Source organism: Canis lupus, chromosome 25 (genome assembly GCF_003254725.2).
Source record: "Canis lupus dingo isolate Sandy chromosome 25, ASM325472v2, whole genome shotgun sequence".
NCBI lineage: Eukaryota > Metazoa > Chordata > Mammalia > Carnivora > Canidae > Canis > Canis lupus.
Window position 1 is genome coordinate 31,648,882 of NC_064267.1, and position 25,564 is coordinate 31,674,445.

General features: G+C 41.4%; 1 protein-coding gene across 2 annotated transcripts in view; it reads left to right on the forward strand.

Moving 5' to 3' along the window:
• EBF2 (EBF transcription factor 2) overlaps window positions 1-25,564 on the forward strand; it is a 191,392-nt gene that overhangs the window by 130,400 nt on the left and 35,428 nt on the right. For both annotated transcript variants that reach the window (XM_025463054.3, XM_025463055.3), the window contains exons 7-10: window positions 3,435-3,516; window positions 18,265-18,382; window positions 20,092-20,222; window positions 21,124-21,250. In XM_025463054.3, the coding sequence (XP_025318839.1) occupies window positions 3,435-3,516; window positions 18,265-18,382; window positions 20,092-20,222; window positions 21,124-21,250 (458 nt within the window). The remainder of the gene's footprint in view (window positions 1-3,434; window positions 3,517-18,264; window positions 18,383-20,091; window positions 20,223-21,123; window positions 21,251-25,564) is intronic.

Genomic DNA, 25,564 nt, shown 5'->3' on the forward strand with positions numbered 1-25,564 from the left:
CCTGAGTCACATTCTGCCTCAGAAGCATGTAGAAGGGAGCCTAAGATAATGGTCACTCAACAGTTTGCCTGCCAAGCCCTGGGGAACTGCCTGTTCAGACCAAGGCATCACTCAAGATGCCGCACTGTCCACCAACCAGCTGTCTCTGCTTATTCCCCGCCCCCCTCAGATCAGTGGGTTTGACCTATCTCTCAGAAAATCCTATGTACACCCCACTTGGACTATAGTAAATCATGGTCTTTTTTGTCTTCAGTGGTTTTTTTTCCATCAGTGTAGCCATTTCTGGAGGGCTCTCAACTCTACATACTTTTCTTTGCCATCATAGAATATTAATATTGGAAGAACCCTAGAGATAAGCTAGTTAAAACCAGTTGAACGGACTGAGACCCAGAGAAGTGAGCTAAGTTGGTTACATAGTTGGAACAGGTCAAGACTAGAATACTGTCAACATGTAATAAATATCTGTGGGGTGAAGAAATGCCATTTGGTACATTACGTCACCTCAGCTGACCTAGGAGCCAGGTTGCAATGTGCTGGGTTGAGTTCACATTTGGATCCCACCTCTCTATTCCCCTGTATCTTGAGAACAAGGATAATCCTTGTTAGTTGTTGGTGTTCCCTCCTAAGGAATGAGATGAGAAACCTTGCAAAGTGTACTGCGCTAAGCCGTTCTAGTATTTATGTAGTCAACATTGTTCGGGGAAAGTGGAAATAACAACTTCCATCCTGATGAGAATCTGCACGTTTAGTCTGAATCTTGTAATTCATTTGGGTTTCCCGTTTCTGAGTGCAGAGCGCTGACATTTTCCAGACAGCTCTGGCTTCGGAGGGATCCAGACCCAAGGGATTTGTTCCCTGCAAGTCACCCTGTGGTTAATGGATGGTATAGTTAGTCAAGGGTTCTGTATCAAGCCCCTGAGCATGGTGGGTGGAGGGGGTGGTAGGGAGGTGGAAGACAGCAGTAAAAGGAAGAGAAAAAATTGGAGATATCAGTAAACCCCTGAATTCCTTTCAATTAATGTTTAGGCTCACATATAAAATATGATTTCTGGAGCTAGCCATTTAGAAGCAGCCATACCTTCTTTTAGGAAGTCCTATACAATGTAAGAGAATTTTTTTTTCTCTCTCTCCTCTCACCTCCACCTCTCTCTTCGCCTTTGTGAATGGAAAAATATATCCTCAGTGTTCAGGGGGCCGGTTACAAATTACAAACTCAGTCCCCAGGCCGACAAAGGAGTTAAAACTTCCCACCCGAGGAACTGATAAGGGTCCTAATTGAAACTGAATCGACCCTTTCAGCAGGCCCCTTGTTTCCCTAAATCAATTTGATTCCACGTAAACATTTATTTCTTCTGCACTTTTGCACCTACCACACCAGGCATATAATAATGCCTTCACGAGCATTAATGTTTTCACCAGATACGTTTTAGAGGAAGGGTCAGGTAGGTAAGGGAAAGTATAGCACACAGAGGGTGTGCATTATAAGACGGGTCAAAGCAAAACTTGCCCCAAATCAAGGACTGAGTAGGAAAGAGCACTTGATTTGGTGATAGGAGGGGAAAAAGGTATAAATCACTCTCGGGGGCGTTGGAGGACAAATGCAGTGTGGGAGTGGGGGCTGCTGTTTGGAAGGAGACTTGAGTGAGAAAAAAAGCAAGTTTTAAGCATATCATGAGAGCATCTCCGTGCATTGTGAGTGGCTGTAGCTGTGTCTTCTGGGAAGGTACAAGTGCAAGAACGTTTCCCCTTACAAAAATAAAATGTTTGCATTCTGATCAACCTCTGATTCATACGGGCAGACATTTCCCTGCACTTTGGAAAGCAAAGGCAGGTTGTGAATTTGAACACTGCAGAAAGCAGTGTGGAGCAAAAGAAAAAAAAAAAAAAGCTGTGTGGTGGAGTATTTGCACTGCCCTGTCCTCCGGATAAAGACCCTGATACTTTCATGGCACAGGTTGTGCCTAACCTCCCACCCCAGCAAAGATTAAAAGAGGGAAGTTGAAAGCAGATGTTATAACATAATGAAAACAAATTCAGCTGTTATTTCCAAATTCACACCCCATCTTATTCATAAATAGGGGTCGGGAGCACTTGGCCAAATATTTTCAGCAAATCTAGAGTAAAAGAGCCTCAAATACAGAAACCATCTTGAAGAACGCGGTTCCCATTCTCCCCTCCTTTATCATTTACTGTTTATCTTTCCATCAGGTTTTTTTTTTTTTTTCCCTTTAAGTGCTAAATACAATTAGCTGGAGCGCTCTCTAATTCTTTTGTGTGATTCTTAAAAAAATAAAAGTAAACAGAAGGTCACCATGAGAGCATCTCACCAGCCGTTGCTTTAAAATAGAATTTTTGGAAGCATTGTTGATTTCTACTTATTTTTGTTGGTAAATCCTGGGGAAAAAATGTATATCTTTTCCTTTAAAGTTCTAATTCAAGGCATGGATGTGAGAGTTCTGGAGGGACTTTGGGACTGCGGTAAAATTTCGTTGTCATAGTAACAGAAAGGGAAATAGGCCTAGCTCACCTGGGACTTTAACACTGCAAAAGCTGGATTTTTTTTTTTTTTTTTTTTTTTAAGGAAAAGGACTCTGCAAGTGAGATAAATGAAAAACTTACTGTGTTTTGAAACAAAATCCCAAACATTAAATAGGTAAATGGCTGAAAAGGCCACCTCTGCCATTTCTCTGGGTTGATGTAGTTTTCTGATTAAAGATGCCCAATTTTAAAATTGCACAGATAGTTTTGCATAGAGACTCTTGGCTTAAAAATATGCCTTATGATGAATGATAAGCTCAGATCATTATTTGGTGCTTCTGTACTTCTCTGGATAATCTACGGAAGGTCTGAGAGGACATTCACACTTGTTACGAGTCATAAAAACCCCAACGTAAACCTGCACAGACTGATCTGCCTCCGGATGGCAACGTACTGTTTTCTGATTTTATGTACATTGGTTAAAAATATCAGGGGCCCTTTGTGTGCGAGGGTATATGTGTGAGGTGTGTGAGCATGAAGGTGTGTGTGGCCAGCGGAAAGCCACATGCGTGAGAAACCCTGCGATTCTGGGTGAAGTCATGCCATTTTTTTACCCAGGAGCAAGACATTTTTGCACGGCAGGAGTCACTGCTGCTTGGGAAGCCTTAGTTTTGGGAGACAGAGTGCCCTTGCGACTCGGGGGGCCGCTCTACAAACCAGAGCCCCGCTTGTGAACCGCTTCACAATCCTCAATGGTGGTGGAGCAGGCGTGTGATTGCAAACATCCAAATTTGCAAATTGCACAGGGTCAGGGGTGTTCTTTCCCAGGCAGGGCCGGCTGAAATTCCCCAGACTTGAAACACAATCACTTTCAAATCAAATCTAATAGAATGCAGATCTATTTTCTCCTAAAAAATGTTTACTCCAAAATGTAACACATTGCTTTCTCTTCGCAGATTCTTTCTAAAATTCTTCCTCAAGTGCAATCAGAATTGTTTGAAAACAGCAGGGAACCCGAGGGACATGAGACGGTTTCAGGTAAGGGGCCTGCAGTTCTTCCCTGTGAAATAAGTCATCCTGGTTTCTCTCTCTCTAACACTTTCTTTTTCTTCTTTTCTTGTTCTTTTTCTTTCTTTTTTCTTTTTTCCTTTTTCTTTTTTCTTTCTTTCTTTCTTTCTTTCTTTCTTTCTTCTTCTTTCTTTCTTCTTCTTTCTTTCTTTCTTTCTTTCTCTTCTTTCTTTCTTTCTTTCTTTCTTCTTCCTTCCTTCCTTCCTTCCTTCCTTCCTTCCTTCCTTCCTTCCTTCTTTCCTTCCTTCCTTCCTTCCTCCCTTCCTCCCTTCCTCCCTTCCTCTCTCTTTCTTTCCCTGAGAACACATTATTCACCGATGCTGCTAACAATAAAGATAACTCTAAATGATAACCCTCATCCCATAGCATTGAGAGTTTCTGCATTTTGTAGTGTTTAGGCTTCTCGCCTCTGTTGCTGTGGCCCCAGGGGAGGGTACCAACCCATGCTGGAGATTTGATTTTAAGCCCTCGGGCTGCCCTTCGCACACACAGCTGCCCACAGCAGGAACCGTGTTCTTGATATCCAGCCACCTTGGGATTTTTCAAAGCAGCTTCTCTGCGCTTTCTGCAAGCAACAGCCTCTTCCCTTCCTTCGCCACCGATTAACTATTCAGTGGTCTCTCCCGGAGTCTTCGGGAAAGCAGCAGCCCAAGCAGCCGTGGTCACTTTAAGATCGCAGCATGACAACAAGACCCACGGGACAGTGACCCAGCTGCCTGGCAGTTAAATCTGCCACCGGTTTCATCACCCTTGCCACTGATGTACTGAGGATACGAGCTAATAAAAACACAGAGAGAGGCAAAGTGTGTCAGGTTGGAGATGAGAGGAAGTGCCGGCCCCCTTGGCCCCTTCCTTAATCTTTGAGGGACCCATAGTTAATCCGCCAAAAGGCTTTCCTGCTACTCCCAGACCCCGTCGAAATACATAGCACCCGCTTCCCCGTAGAAAAATGGGAAACATGTTCAACAATAGCATTCAAGCTTGAGACTTACCAAAAAAAAAAAAAAAAAAAAGTCTGGCAGCAACCGGGAGGGATGGGGATTATTAGACTCCTGTTTTAGGTGAGGATGGTGAGGTTCTGGGGGTTCGGTAACTCACCTCTCATCGCAGGTAGGGTCCATCTGATCAAACCCCTTCCTCCATGAGTTTGCACCGTGGACAGCTGCTGAATGGATGGCCTTGCTGTCGACTTTTTGAAATTCTTGATAATTTGTGGGCAAGGGGTCGCCCACATTCATTTTGCACTGGCCTGCACGGTATCGTGGCTGCTCCCGCCTGCCACTCGGAGAGCCTCGGGGCTTAGGGACAGAGTCCTTCAGGAGTTAACACGGGAGGTGGGTGCACACTTTGCAAAAAAAAAAAAAAAAAAAAAAAAAGTCTTGTAATTTCTTCCCCCCCCCCCCTCCCCATGTCGGGGTCATCAAATGGTCTTGCTGGCACAGGGACATTTTTTGTTAGTTATCTAACATGATCACCAGCCTCTCTTAAAAAAGTCAAACCCCTCCTCTGTGGCACACAGATTCCCCCCTGCTGTATAATATGAAGACAAACAGAAATAGAATGAGCTTTCTTGGGGACTGTACAGGGTGGAAGTTTCTGGTGTTCTGTGTTCCAAATGCAAATGGAAATAATTTGAATGCAAAAAAAGGTTCAAGATTCAAAAGAATTCCAAAGTACCTTGATGACCCAAGCTCGGCTTTCACATCCTGAAGAAACAGAGATAGGAAGAGAGGTTGGTAGTGTGTGGACTCCTACCCCCTTATTCTCCAGCATTACTTCCAAAGAGTTTTAAACTTGAGAATACTCATATACATTTGAAGAGGCTTTTAAAAGAATGTCTTGTCATTTTATTTTGGAAACGTACTCACTAAGCAAAGGCATGATCATGTTTTCTGTGCTTCTTCTGTTATTTACTGAGGGTTTCAATGTGCCTGAGCTTTTAACAGGATTAGAATAAATGTTGCTAACAGAGTAGAATAAATCTTAAAATGATGGGAGATTCTCATCCAATGTGTAAATATTTGACTTCTGCAAAGAAAGAGACTTTTTGAAAAATTTTGTAGATTCTAATTGTCTTATTTTGGGGTTAGAGCTGAAGTTAATTGGCAAATTTTTTTGATATTTTTTTATTGAGGTAAAATGCATATAACATATCTTAACCATTTTAAATTGTGCGGTTCAGTGACCTTTAGTATATTCACAATGTTGTGCAACCATCACCACTCTACAATTCCAGAACATGCTCACCATCCCCAAATGAAACCCCATACCTCCCAATTCCCTTTTCTCCCCACCAACTGACAACCACAAATCCACTTTCTGTCTCTGGATTTTTGTATTTGGGACATTTCATCTGATTGGACTCATACAACAATGTGGCCTTTTGTATCTGGTTTCTGTCACTTAGCATCATGTTTTCAAGGTTGAGCCACATTGAAGTCTGTGTCACTACTTCATTCCTTTTTAGGGTGGAGTAATATTCCACTGTAAAAATGTACCACATTTTATTTATCTATATGTCAGTTGAGGGACACTTGGGTTGTTTCTACTTTTAAGCTTTTATAAATAATGCTTCTATGAACATTTGTGTACAAGTTTTTTGGTGTGTGAACATATGTTTTCAATTCTCTTGAGTATATATCTAAGAGTAGAATTTCTGAGTCATATGTTAACTCTATCTTTAGCTTTTTGAGGAACTGCCAAACTGTTTTCTACAGTGGCTGCATCATTTTATATTCCCATCAGTAATGTACAAAGGTTCCAGTTCTTCATCTTTGCCAACACTTGTTATTTTCTGGGTTTTTTAAATTTGTTTTTGTTTTAAATTCTAGCCATCCTGTGAGTGGTATCTCACTGTGGTTTTGATTTGTCTTTCTCTAATGACTAACGGTGGAGAACATTTTTTCACGTTCTTATTGACCATTTATTTATATATCTTCTTTGGAGAACTGTCTATTCTAATCCTTTATTCATTTTTAGATTGGGTTATTTGTCTTTTTATTGTTTAATTGTAAGAGTTTTTTATATATTTGGGATACAGGCCCTTATCAGATAAGTGATTTGCAAACAGTTTTTTCCTGTTCTATTAATGTCTTGACTCTCTTGATAGCATCCTTTGATGTTAAAATAATTGATGATTTTTACACTATGCTTAGATTCCATTAATAGTATAACCTTCAATGAATACTCTTTACCTGGAGAAGCCTACTATGGAGAAAGTCTTGACTATGTGCATTGATGGTCAAGTGAGAGACTTGGAGCAAGTTCAAAATATGAAACCAAACTAGATATTGTAGTGATGGGAGGAGTGATCTGAAGGAATGGTAACTTAGGAATTTCTGAAATACATATCTTATTCAAAATGACAAAGGTAATACTTTTATGACAAAGGTAATACTATACAGATAGTTGCTTCATTCCTCCATTTTGTTATATATGATCAATCATTTAATCTGAAGCATTTTTTGTGTGGAGATATGCTCTGAATAGAATAGAGATATGAAATTTTTCTTACCAAGTCATGAATCCAACTAAATTCCCTCTTCTCTCCTACCTCTCTTCTTTGCCCTGTCCCCAAAACAGTCATGGAACTTGGATTTTTTTTTCTCAAAATGACCAAATGAGAACATGATCATTATATTAATTTTTCTTCTAGCCTGAAACAAACCTCTTAATTCAGTTCAAGTCCTAAGTATCTCGGACATATATAAATACATATGTCTATTTACCAAAACACAATAGGTTTTAATCCTTTTTTGGCTCAGATCCTTTGGAGAATTTGATGAAAGCTATAGATTCTGTTGCCACAAAAAGCTACTGTTAAACCAAGTTTTGCTTAGAATGTCCGGTGTTCCCAAACCTCTTGAAACATCTCTTAGGATTCTATGGTCCCCCGACATAAAGAAATGAAAGTCATCTACCAAATGGGCATCCCCTATGTAATATAACCCTTACAAAGGGGATCAGTCCACTTGGGAGTTCCCTGATAATCTTCCCACTTTCTTATAAATACCATCTCTTCCCAGGTGATGCCTGGATCCATAGCCTCAAGCCTCACCCTTCTCTGGAACTGCAGAAATCCCTCTCTACCTTCTTCCTGGGTATCTTTCCTTGGGTTATTAATGAGCACCTGTTCACAGCAGAACTCAATACTTACTCTCTGGATCCGTGCCCTCATTTATTGGTGAAGTGTCACTTCCTCCTCCTAAGTATCTGCTAAATCTAACTGCAATAAGGTCTCTGATTCTTCTCCTTCCTTGTTTAGTCAAAGTTATCTTTTAAAACATTTTGCTCCTCTGCTTAAAATATAACTACCTACTATCTGTAGATGAAAGCTCAGATTTTGAAAGGTGTGGCTGGTTAGTATCTTTGTCCCAGCAGTACTCCTGCCATGCACATTTTCTAGGGTTTCCATATACCCACCACTCACTAGGCACACTTCACTGATTTCTATTACATGGAATATTACTTGAACTTTCCACACATTTGCCTCTCTGCCTGAGAACCCTTCGCCCCTCCCCAATTTGTGACTTTGTGACTTACTCATGTTTCAATGCCTAAATGTCACCTTCTTGTGAGGCATTTTCTGACTCTTCCTGACAGACTTGTTGGCTCCTTCTTCTGTGCCATAATACCATTCTCTACATGCTTTTATTATACCACCGATCACATTGTCTTGCCATTATTGTTCATCTAAGAGACTGTGCTGCTTGAGGGTAACTGATAGGTTTTTTTTAATGTTTGTGTTTCTCCCCGATGCCTAGCATAATCCTGGCCATTGTGCAGAGCTCAATAAATTGTTCTTAAATACCTTTTTTTTTTTTTTAAATAGAGAAGGGGGAAAAGTGAAGGAATAAAGGGAAAAAAGAAAAGATTTCTGTGGTCCCCAAAGTTTCTAAATCCATGGGCCATACAGATACAGAAAATCATTTCTGCCCTTCTTGAGCCAGAACAATTGGGTGAAACACCCAGAATAACAGCTCAGTGAAAAAAAAGAAAGAAATTCATGTCTCGTTTAAGTTGACAGGCCTATTAAGACACAATGGACCCCATTTATTTCTCTACACTATGGGTAGAGAGAAGGCAGTTGGAAATCTGGAAGAAAAGCAAGCCAAGGAGAAGTCAAACATGTTGTCATTTCCCACATTCATAGTCTAAAACACCAAAGTTGGTAACAATTAGGGTAGATGTTGCCCAATCATCCTCAGAGATAGGTTGACTGGGTCTGCTCCGAGTCACAGTGAAAACATAGATGCCCGCATTCATTTCTTCATTCACCCAACCTATATTGTTGGGGAAATTCTGTGTGCCAGGAACTATCCTAGGTGCTAGAGATACATCAACAAGTAAAGTGGATATAATTCATTGCCCTCGAGGGACTTACCTTCCAGTGGGGAGATAATGAGAATATGATAAATGAGTGATTCACATAGCTTTAATTCTGCTTCTCTGTGGTCTACAAGGAACCTGCCTGGAAGTACAGGGCCCAGCATGAAGCCAGTTGTCTTTATGCTGACTGCCAAAACTCAGTGGTGTTGGTCATGGGTGGCTTGGTGAAATCTAAGTGAGACCTACCATTATAATAATAGTAAATGTGGATGCTCTTCCAAATAGCTTTCAAAGTTTTCCACGGTATCAGCTATAACAGGACACTCAGGTCTGCAGACCACTAACTTATCTGACATCGGGAACGTTAAAGACCCGGGTGCCAGTTATTTCCTCTTGCCTCAAGAGGACTCTGTTTTACATAAGCATGATCACTGTAGAGGGCTGGGGTATCTTCCATCGTGTGAGTAGCACCAACTTGCCCATTGTCATTCTGGAGTTAGTTAGTGCCTTGACACATCTCTAATCCTAGAATAATTTTAAATAAACTCCTCATTTACAAACTTGCAGCTTTCACGTAGTTAGGATAAAGATCCCTACTGCCATTTGCTGAACTTTTCTGAGTGACTCTTGTGTTCTCAGGTTCGCTCCTAAATTTTTCCATTTTTAGATTAGGTCCACCAAAGTAATCACACTTATTCTAGGGAGAGGACAGAGAAATATATCCAGACAGGTCTTGCCATCTGCTGCCTTGAGACATAAAAGGTCAAGATATATAGAGGGGCACACGCATACATTTGTAATGAAAGAAAAGTTATCTTGGGAGCCAGATTGGGAAGGATATCAGCACTGAGTTGATTTCTGTTTGTTTATAGGATCTTCACACAATCCCAGGATGGGCCTGCCAGAAGGGGATTTTGAGGGGTACTAGGAGGGGATGAGGGAAAGGGTTGTGCCCTAGCCGGTCTGTCAGACCTCTGAGGAAGAGAAAAGCAATACACCGTGGTGGGGAGAAGGGAGTAGAAGACATAAAGATCTCTATCAGGATGTAGAAAGAAAGTGAGGCTGTGTGAACACCGACTGGCATCACTGGGGTAGCTGGATAATGTGAGAGGCCGAGGGCCTGGATGCAGCCACTGCACAGGAACAATGGGGAAATTAACGTGGATGACAAAGACACCCAGTCCACACAGCTGGGCGTTAGCCACTAGTCTCTTTGAATGATGCTGGAGCAAAGGGCAGGGCTACTCATGTCTTGGAACAGGGCCAAGATCCATCCAACAAACCCTTATGATTTCTTAAACCCTCAGTTCTTATATAAAACTTTTTAATGGCACCACCATCTATTTTCCTTAAATAAAAAATGTTGAATGTTTCTCTCACACCCATTGAAGAGGGAAACGAGAGTTTAAATTAACTCCAAATGGTAAAAATTTAATACAGCTCCAGCTGCCTGCAGGTTTCTTCAGTTCAAATCTTTCAATTCAAGAGCTACTCCAGCTGCTCTGTGATCTCATGTGCCATTTGAAGATTGTTGTGCTACCGAGCAGCAGTTTTTAAGCTCATAATGAAAATCACTTGACTTATGGCCTCTCTAATCAACAGGTGAGTCCATTATCTGGTGGTAAAACAAACCAGATAGTCTGAGAAATAATAATTATCTATTTGGAGTCAGAAAAAAAAACCAACCAACTTTCTGAGGGTTTGAGGATATTTCCCGCAGTCCAGAAAGTTTGGGGAAGGCTTTCTGTGGGTTACATCAAGCTTTTCTCTGTTTCCACAGGATACCCTTCTGCTACCCCACTCTGTGTCTTTTGGTATCTCAAATGCAGACAAGAATCAGGATGATAAAAACTTTAACCAACCCACGTAGGGAATGTGTTTTGAGTTATTCGTGGAAGAAAAGAGGGGGACGTAATAGCAAGTAGCTGCCTGTATAACTTTTGGGAAAGGGCATGTCAGATTTCAGTTAGGTGGAAACAAAGCTTACATGCTTCAACATTTAGGAGACTCAGATTTGGGCTCTGAAATCTACCTCTGAACACATTCCAGAACAATCAGATGCAGAACTCCCTGGAAAGCAAAGCTTTCATAGTTTTGCAGTAAGAATATATAGATTTTGTAGCTGCTTATGGGGACTACGTGCTCCTGGTTTTTGGTGGACGACAGGTGATTCATGAGGTCCCTGAGGGGGCAGAGTTTGGTGGAAGAGAATGGCCCAGCCAAGTCAAGAACTGCATCAAATATGTTAAGGCTCCCCTGTGGCTCTCAAAATGTTTGCTAGTAAAATACTGCCCTTGGCTATAACCATCCCACTTGGCATATGTTTTAGATGGGAAAAGCAATGGGTTCAGTGGAATAAAAGGGAAGGTAGATGTAGCAAGTGTCTATGACCTTAGAGATGGGGGAAATTTAGTTGTAAAGCAGGCTCCCTGATGACATGAAAGACTGGTTTAAAAAATTGCCACTTGATTTTTGTACAGTCAACTGTTTTTTTTTTTTAAAGGCTCTTAATAGATGGCCATCCTAAGCCAAATTTGCAAAATATGCCAGTGGAAAGTCTTCAGCATGCTACTGCATTTATGCCAATTAGATTTTTTTAAAGTGTCAGAATAATGATTTCAGTAAGCTCAAGCTGTATAACGAAACTTTTTCAATTCTTTGAGGCCTATCTCAAATCTCATTTCCTTGATGAAAATGTTGGTCACTGCCTTCAGTTCAGATTAATTTTTCTCACCTTTGGGCTCTTGGAGTATACAATGGCCACACAATTTAGACCTTAATTATACATTACTATATGGCCATCTTTTCTGATTATGTGCAGTGTTTCTTATGCTTCATCAACCACCTGGAAGCCCTCAAAGTAGTGGCAATGTTTTCTGTAAGTCTCCATTGCATATAGCAGTAGAGTATTGCTGGGAATGTCACTGGCAGTATCAACAAATACCTCTAACTGATTGAAATATAGGGCTGTCTTCTTACTTAAAAAAGTGTCTTCTCAGGAGTTATGTCATTAATGCCATGATTCCCCCCATCCCTTGGTGTGAGCAGCCCCACAATGCCCCACATCTGTCTCAACAGCAATCAACTTGATGTTCTCTCATTTGGCACTTGATCCTTAACTGAACAGAAAATTTAGCCTTAGGGAATATGAAACAACAGTGATTGCTAAGAATTCTGGGAATTCCTTACCAAAAAAAAAAAAAAAAAGATGACAAAATCCATACTTGCGGGGTAGGTGTTTAAAGGTAATTTTGGAGACCCTGGAGTCCAGTAACGAAGAAGAATCTAGGCTTTAAATCTGGTTTGAAAATACGATGTGTGCCAAGAATAAAGTGGTGGGGAGAAACAATTCGCAGTAGCCAGTTGTTTGTTGTTAGCCTGGGTTGACTTAATGGAGGCTTAGACAAAATTGTTTCATCAGAGTCCCCTTGTTGAATGTGAAAATTAGCCAGTGTATAAAAACACCAACAGAATATTTTTTTCCTCATTGATATGGACTCCAGACTTGGTTGCCCACCACAACCAGAAGTCTGTCTTGCTTTTCTCTTTTCCCTTTAATGGTCTCTATGTCTCTTTCCTCCTACCACAGGTGGAAAATAAAATCCCACATAATAGTTACACTTTGGGAAAGCTGAAATAACATATATAGCAACTGAACAGTTATAAGGGAAAAGCACATCATGAATTTAATTCCATTTCCAGATGTAAAATGTCATAAAGAATTTTTTTCCATACTTGGCAAAATAACAGGAATTTTCTGGACCGTTTTATTTAGCTTGGTGGATGCATGTTTGTGAGTAGGTATTGGAGAGTCTTCCACCTTGAGTGTATTCTAAATGCTGCCTATCAGGGCTTTACTGAGATTAAACTACCAAAGGCTCCATGTTCGACTAGAAGGTGCATGACCCCCATTGAAATGGAGGGGACTGCCTGTGTCTCTGCCTCTCTCTCTCTCTCTCTCTCTGTGACTATCATAAATAAATAAAAATTAAAAAAATATATGAAATGGAGGGGAAATGTGTCTGACAAATGATAGAATTTGGTGTGTTTTCAAAGCAAGAACTCTGATCCATATGGGGAGGTTTCTAACCAGTGTAATTATTCTCTAGTGACTACAGACACTAGGATTCTCATCTGTTTCAAAGAGCAGATCGTGTGGTCATTCCGCACATTTTTCATTTTGACTTCTCTTTTTCCTTTACCCTTCTATGGGAGATGTTGGGTCTTTACAGGGACACCTGTGTGTGAGCTGAGAAAGACTGGCTAGGGGTAGACTCCAAGCTGGTCATTCCTCTGACTTAAGTAACTCAACCAAATCATACAGTTATAGCTTTGAGAAGGAGAGATAAGATCCCTGGGTGGCGCAGCGGTTTGGCGCCTGCCTTTGGCCCAGGGCGCAATCCTGGAGACCCGGGATCGAATCCCACATCGGGCTCCCGGTGCATGGAGCCTGCTTCTCCCTCTGCCTGTGTCTCTGCCTCTCTCTCTCTCTCTCTCTGTGACTATCATAAAAAATAAAATAAAAAAAATAAAACAGAGAAGGAGAGATAAAAAAAAAAAAAAGGAAAGAAACCTGAAAGTATGATGTTCCCAAACAGTCAAAGACATCTCAGAGTGAGACATAAAAATACCCCAAGGGTTGTAAGAGTTCCCATACTGCATGATATCGTTCTGATACCAAAAGGAGCAGTTCCTCTATTGGAAAGGGGTTGTACAGATTCACGGATGTGCCCACCTAAAGAGTAACTCCCACCATGGCCTCATATAGGCAGGAAAGAGCTCTTTACAACTTATCTCCTGCTTTGTATAAATTATTAGAGTGAGGGACATGGGAGCACTTTTAGATAATGAGAAGAAAAAAATAATTTGAAAAGGCCAGTTTTCTTGAACACTTTTAGCAGATTGCTAACAGAGTTGTAGATTTTGTTCTTACAACTGTCTTGTATTTTTCAAGGGGAGATACAGACTTTTTATTCATATAACTAAAATTGCCATTTAATTGGATGATTCAGAACGGAAACTACACTACCACTCTCCAGTTGGTCTGTGTGTATTGATCTGGCCTCACCAAAAGTTAAAGATTTCGCAAAGCAAAATAAAGAATTGCCAAAAGTAAAAAACTATTTCTGCTCTAAAAAATGCAAGCAATTTCAATGGGTCCCTACTTCTCCTTCTTGGAATCTTGTCTTTAAAGTGCCAGGTCATAAATAATACTTGCATGAATATAATTGGTTATTGCTTTTGTGTTGAACTGAAATGTCTCAGTCGAGGAGAGCTATCATCTACAGTAGCTTGGGTTTCAGATCTGCAGGCTTTCCTTGTGAAGCTTTGAGCTAAAATACAGATATGCCAACTATGAGAAAAAAATGAAAGCTGTCACAGTGTCAGCAGCAAAAACTGGAGGTCCATCCCACACAAATTATGGACATCTGTATTCTTAATTGGCATTCTTTTGGGCCGTGCCAGCAGAATGGCAGTGCCAAGAAAGCCTGACAGCTTTAGAAAAGACAAGGTATCAGGTTAAGGCGATAGGAGACACTGATGAGACATAGAAGTTCCTTTGTAGGCAAGATTCTCCATATGTTTGTTATAATGCTCGTGACTTTTAGTTTTGGCTACTTCCAAACGGTACCCTTTGTCAAGACTAAATTTGCTACTTGGAAAACAGATCCGTTTATGAGCTTAGGAGAACAAGTGGTATTGATGGTTATATGATCAGAAGATCGTTGGCAAAGATGCATACAAATAGTTAACAAGGTAATGGTAAGAAATGTTGACCTTGATTTGTTTAGCTAAGATGTAAAGATTTTTGAAGGTCAAAGGTGTCCTTGTGTAGTGTTTTGGAGTCTAACTGTGTCTGACCCTCTAACATTAAGCTGCTGTGGCCTGCAGTTTTGAAGAGTGAAGCAAACCAGGGGGAAAGAGAGAAGGGGGGAGAACAGGAAATGGAGTGAGGTGTTTCAGGAAGTTGTCAGGGGTTGACTGATTGATTCCAGATGGAAAAGGTCAGCCTTCGTGACCCAGGAAATACTCACTAGGGGAAAGAAGTTGGCTTGTGGAAGGGGAAGGCCTGGGAGTGAGACGATGCTGGAATGCACATTCCACTTCCTTTAGTCCCCAAACATTCAGAAACTTTAACTTGTCTGAATAGAATAATATCAGTGTTGTCATCGTTCATCAGAAAATAGTGAAGGAAGTTAAATTCGAAGCTTTGAATGTACCAAACGTATCTTCACCTCCATAACGAAGTTCGTTTTCCTCCAGAAGGAGAGTGAATGTATGTAAAAGTCAATATTTGTGTGCGTGTGTGCGCACACGTATAAGAACAACCAGCAAACATGTCGGGTTTCACCGGGGGGGGGGTGGAAGATTAAATCCTCTACATTTTCCCAAAGCAGTTTAATCGGCAGGCTCTTCTAGATGCCCCACAGTGTAAGATAGTTGGAATATTAAAAATGAGAACTTGCCTTGTATCTATATATATATATATACACACACACACACACGCACACACGCACATACATTTGGACATAATTTAAAATCTTGTAATAAATTTTGCAGACACTGAAATAATTCAGGTTAATTCCCTTGCTGTCATGAGAGGCCAGAGCTAGCCAGCAAGAGATTAAAATTTATTTCCATTGTTAATAGAAAATAATGAAGTGCATCTGAACCATCAGGGTATGTCATTCGGGAAACGTTCACTTTGGAACCAAATCTCACTCCACCCAAATGGACAATGATGAAATCAGCTGGCTCGAGAAAGCCCCATATTTTGTGGCAGGAATGCATGAGGAGCACTAAAGTACAGTATGACAAGGAGTTTGTGGGATGAAGTCAAGCGGCCTCCGAGAGAACACTCTCTATACCCACAGAATCCTCAGACAGACTGGGGCTCCCCTCACTGGGCCTCGTACAGCTCATCAGCAACTGAAGCCTGAAACCTCCTCTTGCTTTGGGTTTTTGCAGAGATGGCAGCTATGTCAATCCGTTCACACACACGATTTGTAAAAGTGGTCTGATTGCTCTTTTTTCTCCACCTTCTCCTGTTATTTTCAGCGGGGGGAAGTATATGCAGAAGTATATGTTCATCTTAACTCCATGCCAGGAGCCTTGGCTTCTCCCTCTCTTTGACTATGATGCCATCTTGTGCTTGCTCTGATAAGAACTTGCATCTCCATGCACTCGTGGCGAGTGATGGATGTCTACACCTTTCGGTGGCCACCATACAATAGGAACTTTCTGGAAGGACTTTCCCCAGACTCTTAAACATGTTGACATGGGCACAATTGAAAACAGATCTGGAGCTAGATAGGCTGCATCCCTGACTTGTGGGCTGTTGACAATAATTTTCTGAATGACAACTGAGGTTCCTTTAAGTTCCTTTTGATGTCACAGAAAGGCAGGGACACCGAACCCATAGTATTTTCATGAACCGAAGTGTGGAAGAGACTCATAGCCGAGTAGGAGCACATTTTGTCATCTTTGAATCTCCAGGGCCTGATGTAATACCCAACACGTAGCAGGAGCTCAGTGAATGCTTTTGGGATGAATGACTGAAGCCCACTTATTCCATGGAAAATTCTTGTCTGCATCTGTCATGCCCCTGGGACTAGGTTAGGTGAAATCTTTTGGGGACTCATGCTTTTAGGGGTTCTCTTGAACCCCTATTATATTAAAATACATATTAAAAAATTTTAAAAGATACCATCTAAGACACCTCTGAAGGTAAAAATACATTCAGAAGGGTTTCCTTGGGTGAGGGTTAGGTAGTGGGTCAGATTAATTAAGAAGGGACACAAGATAACTTTCTGGGGAGATGGAAATGTTCCATGCCCTGACATGGCATGTCTTCCCTGCATGCATCTGACAACATTGTGCAGCTAAGATTTGTGCATTTCAATGTATGTAAACTTCACCTAAAAAAAAAAAAAGGATTTATTATACTGTTCTGTTTACTTTGTTTGCTTGAAATTACTCATTTCAAGTGCCATTTAATGAATGAATATACGAATGAATAATCCTTCACATTAGAGACAAGGCAGGGCCAAGGTATCTCCCACCCTCACACCCTTCATTTAATAAGGAAGGAAGGGCTGACAGAAAAATTATACATATAATATCAGCAAGTTTAATTTGGGAATAGAGGCGAAGAGTCATTTTCAGATCTAGGATGGCCCATCCTCCTGGGTGAAGTAGATAGTGGGCGCACTCAAGTCCACCCACCTCAGCTACTCTTTTCCAACTGCTCTGAGCTTAACTGACCTCTGCCTCTTTGAATATCTTCTGTACCCCTGACCTACAGCACACACATAGAATTTAATTTGATTTCCTTTGGCATGCTATTTGATGTGTTAGCCATGTTTCTCCCCACTCTCACCCCCGAAAGTGAGCTCTTTGGGGGTGCCTTGTAATTTTTGGTACCCAGTCCATGTGTCTGCCTTTCTAGAGCCTCCCTTAGAGCTGCACAACGGGAGGGGCTCACTGAGTATTGTCACCTGTCCTACTGACAGGCCAAATAAGGCCGAGGTGAGGCAATTAGGGTGGAACTCATCCCAATTTGGCACGTGCCAGGCCCTGCACCTAACTCTTTCCGTGCAGCATCTCATTTCATCCTTACATTATTTATTGAGCCCCGAGAGAGGCATTGTCGTTTATGTTTTACAGATGAGAGAAATGGAGATTAGAAAAGGTGAGGTAATTTGTCCCAGGTTACAAGGTCACAAAACAGCAGGTGTGTTAACTTTAGTTCTGACTCCTAATCTGTGTTCCACTATTCCACACTCATCTCTTCCCTTTCCTCTGCTTAGATACTAAATGCCCTACATTTTCAACACTGAATTCCAGCAACTTCATCTCCTCACCAAAAACCGGGGCATCTCTGCCACTGCTCTCTAGTGAGCGGGGTGACCACAAACAACTCCTCAGGCAGCATCCGTGGGCCCAGCATTACTTTCGCACACAGTAGAAGTGTGAGAACCCATTCTCGAGCTGGGAGAGATGACCTCCCAGCTGGTGGTGAGATCTTCATTTCCTGAGTGCACACAGCTCCTCAGGGTGACCAAGGTCCTGTGGTAGAGAGTGAGGGTTTTGGAACCAGTCGGCAGATGGCCAGGTTCCCCATCTCATCACCTGGGCATGGTTTGAATACAAATACGTACCAGCACCTGAGTGAAGGGTGGCCTCTTTTTTTCCAGGAAGCTCTGCCGTAATCACAGGGGGAGGATGACCGGCTGAGATGCCGAGGGCATGGCCCTGGCCCCCAGACTCTGTTCCGTCTCTCATCAAGCCATAGGGGAGTCTAGCAAAACAGTACACTGCGACTTTTGCTACTTTATGAACAACTAACTCCACCCCTTCCCCAACCCCACTTTTACTTCAAAAATGCAGGTTGTGTTGTCAACAACAGTGAATGTGGATGGACACGTGCTGGCTGTTTCTGACAACATGTTTGTTCATAACAACTCTAAGCATGGACGGCGAGCAAGAAGGCTGGACCCATCAGAAGGTAGGGCTGGGAGCAGTCTGGGAGGGCTGATAAGTCAAGGTCTCTGTCATTGTCCTGGTTTGAATTTTAAATTGATGTCTGAGAGGCCCCTGGGTGGCTCTGAGGTTGAGCATCTGACTTCGGCTCAGGTCGTGATCCTGGGGTGCTGGGATCGAGTCCCGCATCAGGTTCCCCAAAGGGAGCCTGCTTCTCCCTCTGCCTGTGTCTCTGCCTCTCTCTGAGTCTCTCATGAATAAATAAAATCTTTAAAAAAACAAAAAACAAAACAAATGTTGTCTGAGTGGAAGTGAAGAAAGCACACAAGATCATGTGGGTTTTAAGTGAAGTTGTAAGCGCTGACTCCTGCCTGTTCTGTTGAAGGCCGCGCGCCTCCCAGCCGACCTTCAGGCCCCCGTGCCTCACCGTCTCTGCCATCCAGTTCTGTGTTTTTCTTTTTGCTAGACGGGCATTTCAGGCAAACGTAGGCCCATGACATCTTAGTTAAACAGGAACATTACGGTGCCAGACATGTATGAATAAGTGTCAGATGTGCCCTTAAACAGATTGTGGGCAAAACAAAACAATGTGTGGAATGAAATTGACACTAATTGATTTTTGTTTGCTTGGACAAGAAGAAACCATGATCTGCTCCGGGTAGTTTTCTATGTGCATTAAAGTCGTCAGAAATACTGGTAACTGTTCAACTTCAAGTTGTCCAAAAAATTAAAGCATATCAAGGAAGATAACTGACAAATACCTCGGTAAATTCCATCCTTCACACTCCCCGACTCATTGGGGTACTAAGGCTTTATAATGTAGGGTGAAAGGCTGACCAAGGCTACTATTTTAGTGTGATGTTTTGCTGTATACTGCCGACCAGCCCCCACCCCAACATGGCCCTCAAAATGTGTCTTGTATCAATTTAAATAGGAATTAATGAACTGAAAGAAAATGATTGAATCAGTAAAGAATTTGGAGTGGTGTTAATTCTCCCACAGTGGGCACTGAAAGGAGAGAAGAAAATCCCAGGGTTCAGAACTAGGAACCCATCCAGTTTCTTTTGACTGATTGGATGTGATTGACTGGCTGTTCAAAGGGGGCTCATGTTTTTGGAGTCCTGCCAAAGTTCTCCTCCACCTTTGACCCTGTCAACTTTGGAAATGGAGTGATGGATTGACTTTAGTTATGGCCTGAAAACCATATTGGGTTCCTGTTGGGATGTAAAGTCCAGAGGCCTTGAACATATGGAAGAAGGGAGGAGGGGAAATGCATCCTACAAAGTTAGGAAAGTGATTAGAAATTGTCTCTTGATAGAACTGAAAAAAAAAAAAAAACCTCCACTGTGATAGATTTTACTTTCTCCTTCTCTCTCTAGCACATTAGTAGGCCTTGTAAATCTTAACATCTTGGGGCAGAGGAGGTGGGGAGAGAAAAGGGATTTACACATTTCCAGTGTGATCAACTTATAAAAATATGGGGAAAAACAACAGGGTTTTAAAAACACCCTTTGCACAATTAGCTAAGTGTTCCACGTTTTCATACATAGTGGTCAACTCATTAGGCTTTAATGACCTGGTGAAAACCAGCAACCAATTAGGGAATGATGGCAAGTCAGCAAAGCTCAACTTGAACTTGGAATAACCAACAGCTTTCAAGAGCAGCCAATCCCCAAAACTCCAGATTTCAACCATCAAAGGACAGTCCTGACTTTTTCTTTTCTATCTTCTTAGCTACCCCCTGCATCAAAGCCATTAGCCCAAGCGAAGGCTGGACCACAGGAGGAGCCATGGTTATCATCATTGGAGACAACTTCTTTGATGGCCTCCAAGTGGTGTTTGGGACCATGCTTGTATGGAGTGAGGTAGGTACAGACAACTTGCTTCCCCGATTTTCTTTGACCCAAAGATGGTTTTGATTTGGGGAAATGTAATTCCTGGAACATCAGCAGCATGAATGCACCTTACTAAGTACCTACTATGAGCAAGGCACCAAGAATTAAGAGACATGTAAACCACATTTATTGTAGGTATGGATCCCTTAAAAAGGTAAATATTTATTGCAACATTGTTTATCATTGTGAAAAATTAGAATAGCCTAAATAGTAAATAATAGGAATGGTTCAATTCCACCATTAAAAATTAGGTCTTAAAAAAGTTCTAATGACACAGGAGAAGGGATAGTATTTACGCTATAATGCTAACTGAAAAAAAAAATCAGGATGAGTGTCTATGGATATAAAATCTGATTATATAATACCCATCCATAGAAAAGTCCTGGAAGCATGCCAAAGATTAACAGTGGCTGTCTCCAGGTTATGCAATGCTAATATTTTTCTTCATATTTTTCTATAATTTCCTAATTTTCTAAAGTGGGTATGTTCCACTTTCATAATGAGAAAACCAACAAGATATTACAAAAAGACAAGTGACACTGCTAGGTTGGATATGGAAATTGCCAAGTCATGACATGAGAGAGTAGCAATGTAGAAAGCAGAGAGGAAGTGAATCCAGAGATGGGCCCCCGAGGTGGGAAAGTCTTAAGCTGGGCTGGTGGTAAAGCAAGGATCCAGAAAGGTTAAGTGGCAAGGAAATTCCAGGGTAGAAACATGCGAGATACAGGGAAGGGCATTTGGAGCGTTTGGGGCAATGGGAGTATAGCCAGTTTGTTCTGGGAGGTCATTGTGGGAGATACTCCTGTCCTCTGTATCCTCGGGGATCATTTGTATAACAAGCATTTTATTTCCCTGCCTGTTCATTCCTCAGCTAATCACTCCTCATGCCATCAGAGTGCAGACTCCTCCCCGGCACATCCCCGGAGTAGTGGAGGTGACATTATCTTATAAATCCAAACAGTTCTGCAAAGGAGCTCCAGGGAGGTTCATTTATACAGGTGGGTGAGAAAATGATCCAAGGGAGATGGGCTTCTGGTTCACCTTTGCTCTAGTTCCCAGTGTCTCCACTTTATAATGATTTTACCTTTTCTAGGTCCTTTTACTGGTGTGGGAAGAGTGGACTGGGTGATAGGCATTGAATGGGGAAGTGCAGACTTGCTTTTAAATTTTATTTTATGTTTAGAAACTTAAATTTCTAAACCATTTGGGAAATGATCATGGGAGCTCATTTAATGAGCACATCTTCATAAATTTGACTCGGCTAGAACCATGCTAGAACAGACTTTTATCTAAGCGATCAGATAAAAAATTAGACCGAGTTGCTGCCTCTGACTAAATTTTCTTGAAAAGAATTTGTCAAAATTGCCCAATTGTGCTGCAGAGTGATTCAAATTATTTTAAAATTTTATAAAAGTAGGAATTATCTATTATTTCAATATTTGTTGAAATTTGCTGAATATTTGTTCAAAATTTGTTGAATATCTACTTTTTCTTGGTGGAAGGTATAATGACTTATGAGACATCATTCTTACTTGGAAATGTAGAAATTTTTTTGGATGAGGTGATGGTATATTGCACAGAACAGCTGGGGAATTAGAATATTCAAAATGTTTGTTTTTTCCAATGACTGGAATATAAGTTCTAAGAAGACAAGAGTTTAGTGTGGACCAGAATAGGGGGAAGAGGTTTCAAGGAGGAGATAGAAATCAAAGACTGTTTTCAAGGGTGGGGAAGATTTGAATAGACAGAGAAGAAAGGAAGAATGTTCCAACTATGAGAATCTCATGTGCCAGGGCCCAGTGGGTAAGATGAGCAGGTGTCTGGAGGAGAGAGGGCTAGTTTACAGCTGTAGCAATGCACTCAGGTAGAACCTAGACCAGAACTTAGCCCACATGAGCTAGGAAAGGGAGGGAAGGAAAACATAAAACAGCTTAAAAGCCTGTATGGTACCTAGAATGGCCAAATTCAGAGATGGAACATAAAATGGTGGTAATCAGGTGTTGGGGTTGGGGAAGGGAGAATTGGAGTGGATGTTTAATGGGTATAGTGCTTTAGTTTTATGAGAGAAGTTCTGGGGACCGGTGGCACAGTGTGAATGTACTGAACTGAACACTTAGAAATGGCTTCAGATGGTAAATTTTGTTTGTGTATTTTACCACAACTTTTAAAAATGAAAAGAAAGAAAGAAAGAAAGAAAGAAAGAAAGAAAGAAAGAAAGAAAGAAAGAAAGAAAGAAAGAAAGAAGGAACCAAAGCCTTGTATGGGAATTTAGACTTTATTTGTAAGGCAATATTAAGTGTTCCCACGCAAAGAAGAGTAAGTCAAAGGGGTTATCATAAGAAACACAAATGTTATTGATATAAAGACTGAGTTAGTCGGGGGAATGACTGAAGCAGGAGGTTCAACTAGGCCATTGTATTTTGAGGGAGGAAACAAGGGGTATAGAGAAAGAAATATATAAACCTAGAAAATATATCAGGTGCATTGTAAAATTCTAATAACATTTTTTAGTGTCTTTTCACATTTGGATCCAACCTCCTCTTCTTATTTATGTGTAAATGTCTGGTTAGATATCAATGAGGAGTAGATAGAGAAGGGTAATTTTTAGGTATACTTATTTAAAATTTCACCTTTGAATTTTTTCTCTTGAGATAAGTGCATCTTTGCTCGGTTAGTATGTGTATGTGTGTGTTTCTATGGAAGATGCTATTGCAATAACAATAAAATATTTACTGCTCTAGTTTCCAAATGGACATAGTTTATTCATTCATTTAAATAAGTATTTATTACATTCCTAGTACCATAGGCTGGCATAGCTCTAAGTTTTGAGGTATAGAAATGGGCAAGATAAAATCCCTCATCTTACTAAAACTTACTTTCTAGAGAGGAAGACAGACAACACAGAATAGAGATGATATAATTTCAACAGTAATAGGTAAGGAACAGAAAATGAGGGAGAGTTTTGGGTAGGGTGGTCAGGAAGGTGAGGAAGGGACAGTGTGTGGAGACCCATATCACAGGTGTGGAAATCTGTCCCCTTGCCTCCATATCTTCCTGACCTTCTCTCCTCTCCATTCACATTGCCTTCCATCTGTGCCTGGAATTCTTTGAGGCTGTGTGTGTTTCTGTGTGGGTCACCAGTGTTCTCTAGAACAGTATTGGGCTGTCAATGAATTGGGGGTGAGTGTCCCAGGCAGAGAACAGATTACAGACAGAGAAGTAGGAATAAGCCTGGCATCATCAGGGAACAGCATGAATTCCTCTAGCTGGAGTGGCACTGGTGGGAAGGAGAATGATGGGAGATGAGGTAGGAAAGGCAGGTAGGGCAAGCGTTTGGAGGGAAAGACACTGAGGATGTGGAACAAGGGAGCAGCCAGGATCCGACAGGATTTCAAGCCACAGGGCTGGATGAGATGGCCCCAGAAGAGAGTGGAGCTACAGGATGGAAGAAGTTTCAAGATGGTGCCTTGGGAACACCAACATGTAGGGCTCAGAGTGACAGAAAGAGCCTACGAAGGTGACTGAGAAGGAGTCAAGAGGAAAGGGCAAGAGGAAAGCAGGAGTGTGGGCTGTTCCCCAAGTTGGGTGAGGAATGGGTCTCACTTTGGGATGCTTTCCACATCTAGGAACCTGGCATCTGTTTTCTCTAGTCTACCCGCTGTATATGGATGACCATCTGGCCTGTGAGGGGACAAGTAGGACAAACAACAATCATGTTGCAACCAATCCTCAGCTCTCTTCTGAAATAATGAAAGATATCAATACTCAGTGAGGCTATGGATATATAGAGCCTGGTGCTGTGTGCATATGCACACACGTGTATACACATGTGAAAACTCTCTGAAGCAGGGGTCCTCACCTTTGGCTGTACTTTAAATCACGGACACTTGGGCCCCAGATAAGGAGCTCTGAATCTCTGAGGGCAGGGCCCAGGTATCAGTGTACTTCATATATTCATTGAACAAACATCATCTCTACATTATGCTCAAGGCACAAAATCAGTAATTTCAGTATGCCTCTAGCAGCCTACAGTTCTAGAAGAGGATCTTGATAATTGGGTTAAGTCCCATAAGAGGTATCAATGCAAGGAGCACTGAGCAGAGAGTGGCTGACTTTAGGGAATCAGTGAAGTCTTTCCAGAGGAGATGACAATAGACTTACATTTCTTATTTTTTTTAGAAAGATTTATTTATTTATTCATGAGAGACACACACACACAGAGGCAGAGGCATAGGCAGAGGGAGAAGTAGGCTCCTCACAGGAAGCCCGATGTGGGACTCAATCCTAGATTCTGGGGTCATGCCCTGACCCAAAGGCAGATGCTCAACCACTGAGCCAGCCATTCAGGCATCCCACAGAGTGACATTTCTAAAGCAAAGTAGGAATTTTCCAGACAGAATAGATGAGGCCATGATCCATAATGTTTGGAAACAAAGTGTCTGCTAAAAGGAGAGCCCACATAACCATGAAAAAATAGATATTAGGTTACTTGTAAATTTAAAGAATTATAGAGATGATGAGATGTTGAAGACCACCTGGTCATACTACTCCTTTTGCAGATGTGAGAACTGAAACCCAGGCAGAAGTGACTTGTTCACAAATTGCCCACTGAATTCAAGGTGGAGTCAGAACAAGGACTCAAGTCTTTGGCCATACTGCCTAGTGTCTTTTATTTAGCAATTATTATCAGCAAATAGCTCTGTTTTCCTGATGTGCTACAATTTTATTGACTCGTTCATGAAGCAAATATTGATTGAGCATGCTCACTATATTCAACACTGTGCTGTATGCTGGGGATACTGTAGGTAAGTCCGACCGGGAGGATCCTTCCTTCATTATGGTATAGTGGTATGAAGATGAACTACCTATGCTGTAGGTTTGGGCTTCCTGGATGCCTCTAGTTCTTAAATCTTGTGTAAGTGATTTAACTTCTTAGTCTCCCCATCTATAAAATGGGCTACCTATCTCACAAAGCTGTGGTGAGACTAAATAATACTGTGCATGCAAACAGCGGTGTGCTGATGAAGGTTTAACAATTGGCTCTCCAGGGAAAAGTGGTGGGAAAGGAGCGGTAGGGTTGGTAGTGTTTGCTGATTTCCATGGTGCAAATACTCTGACTATGGTTGATTTCAAGCTACCAGTATGACACCAACTGGCTCACAAAATTTCTGAAAATTTAACAACTTGCTGTCACAAACTAATAGAAGCCCTAGAACACCCTCTTTGTGTAAGCACTTGGGATAGAAAACGACTGTATCTTATTATTCAAAAGTATTATTAATAATTTTTATGATTACTTATCAGGATTGCTA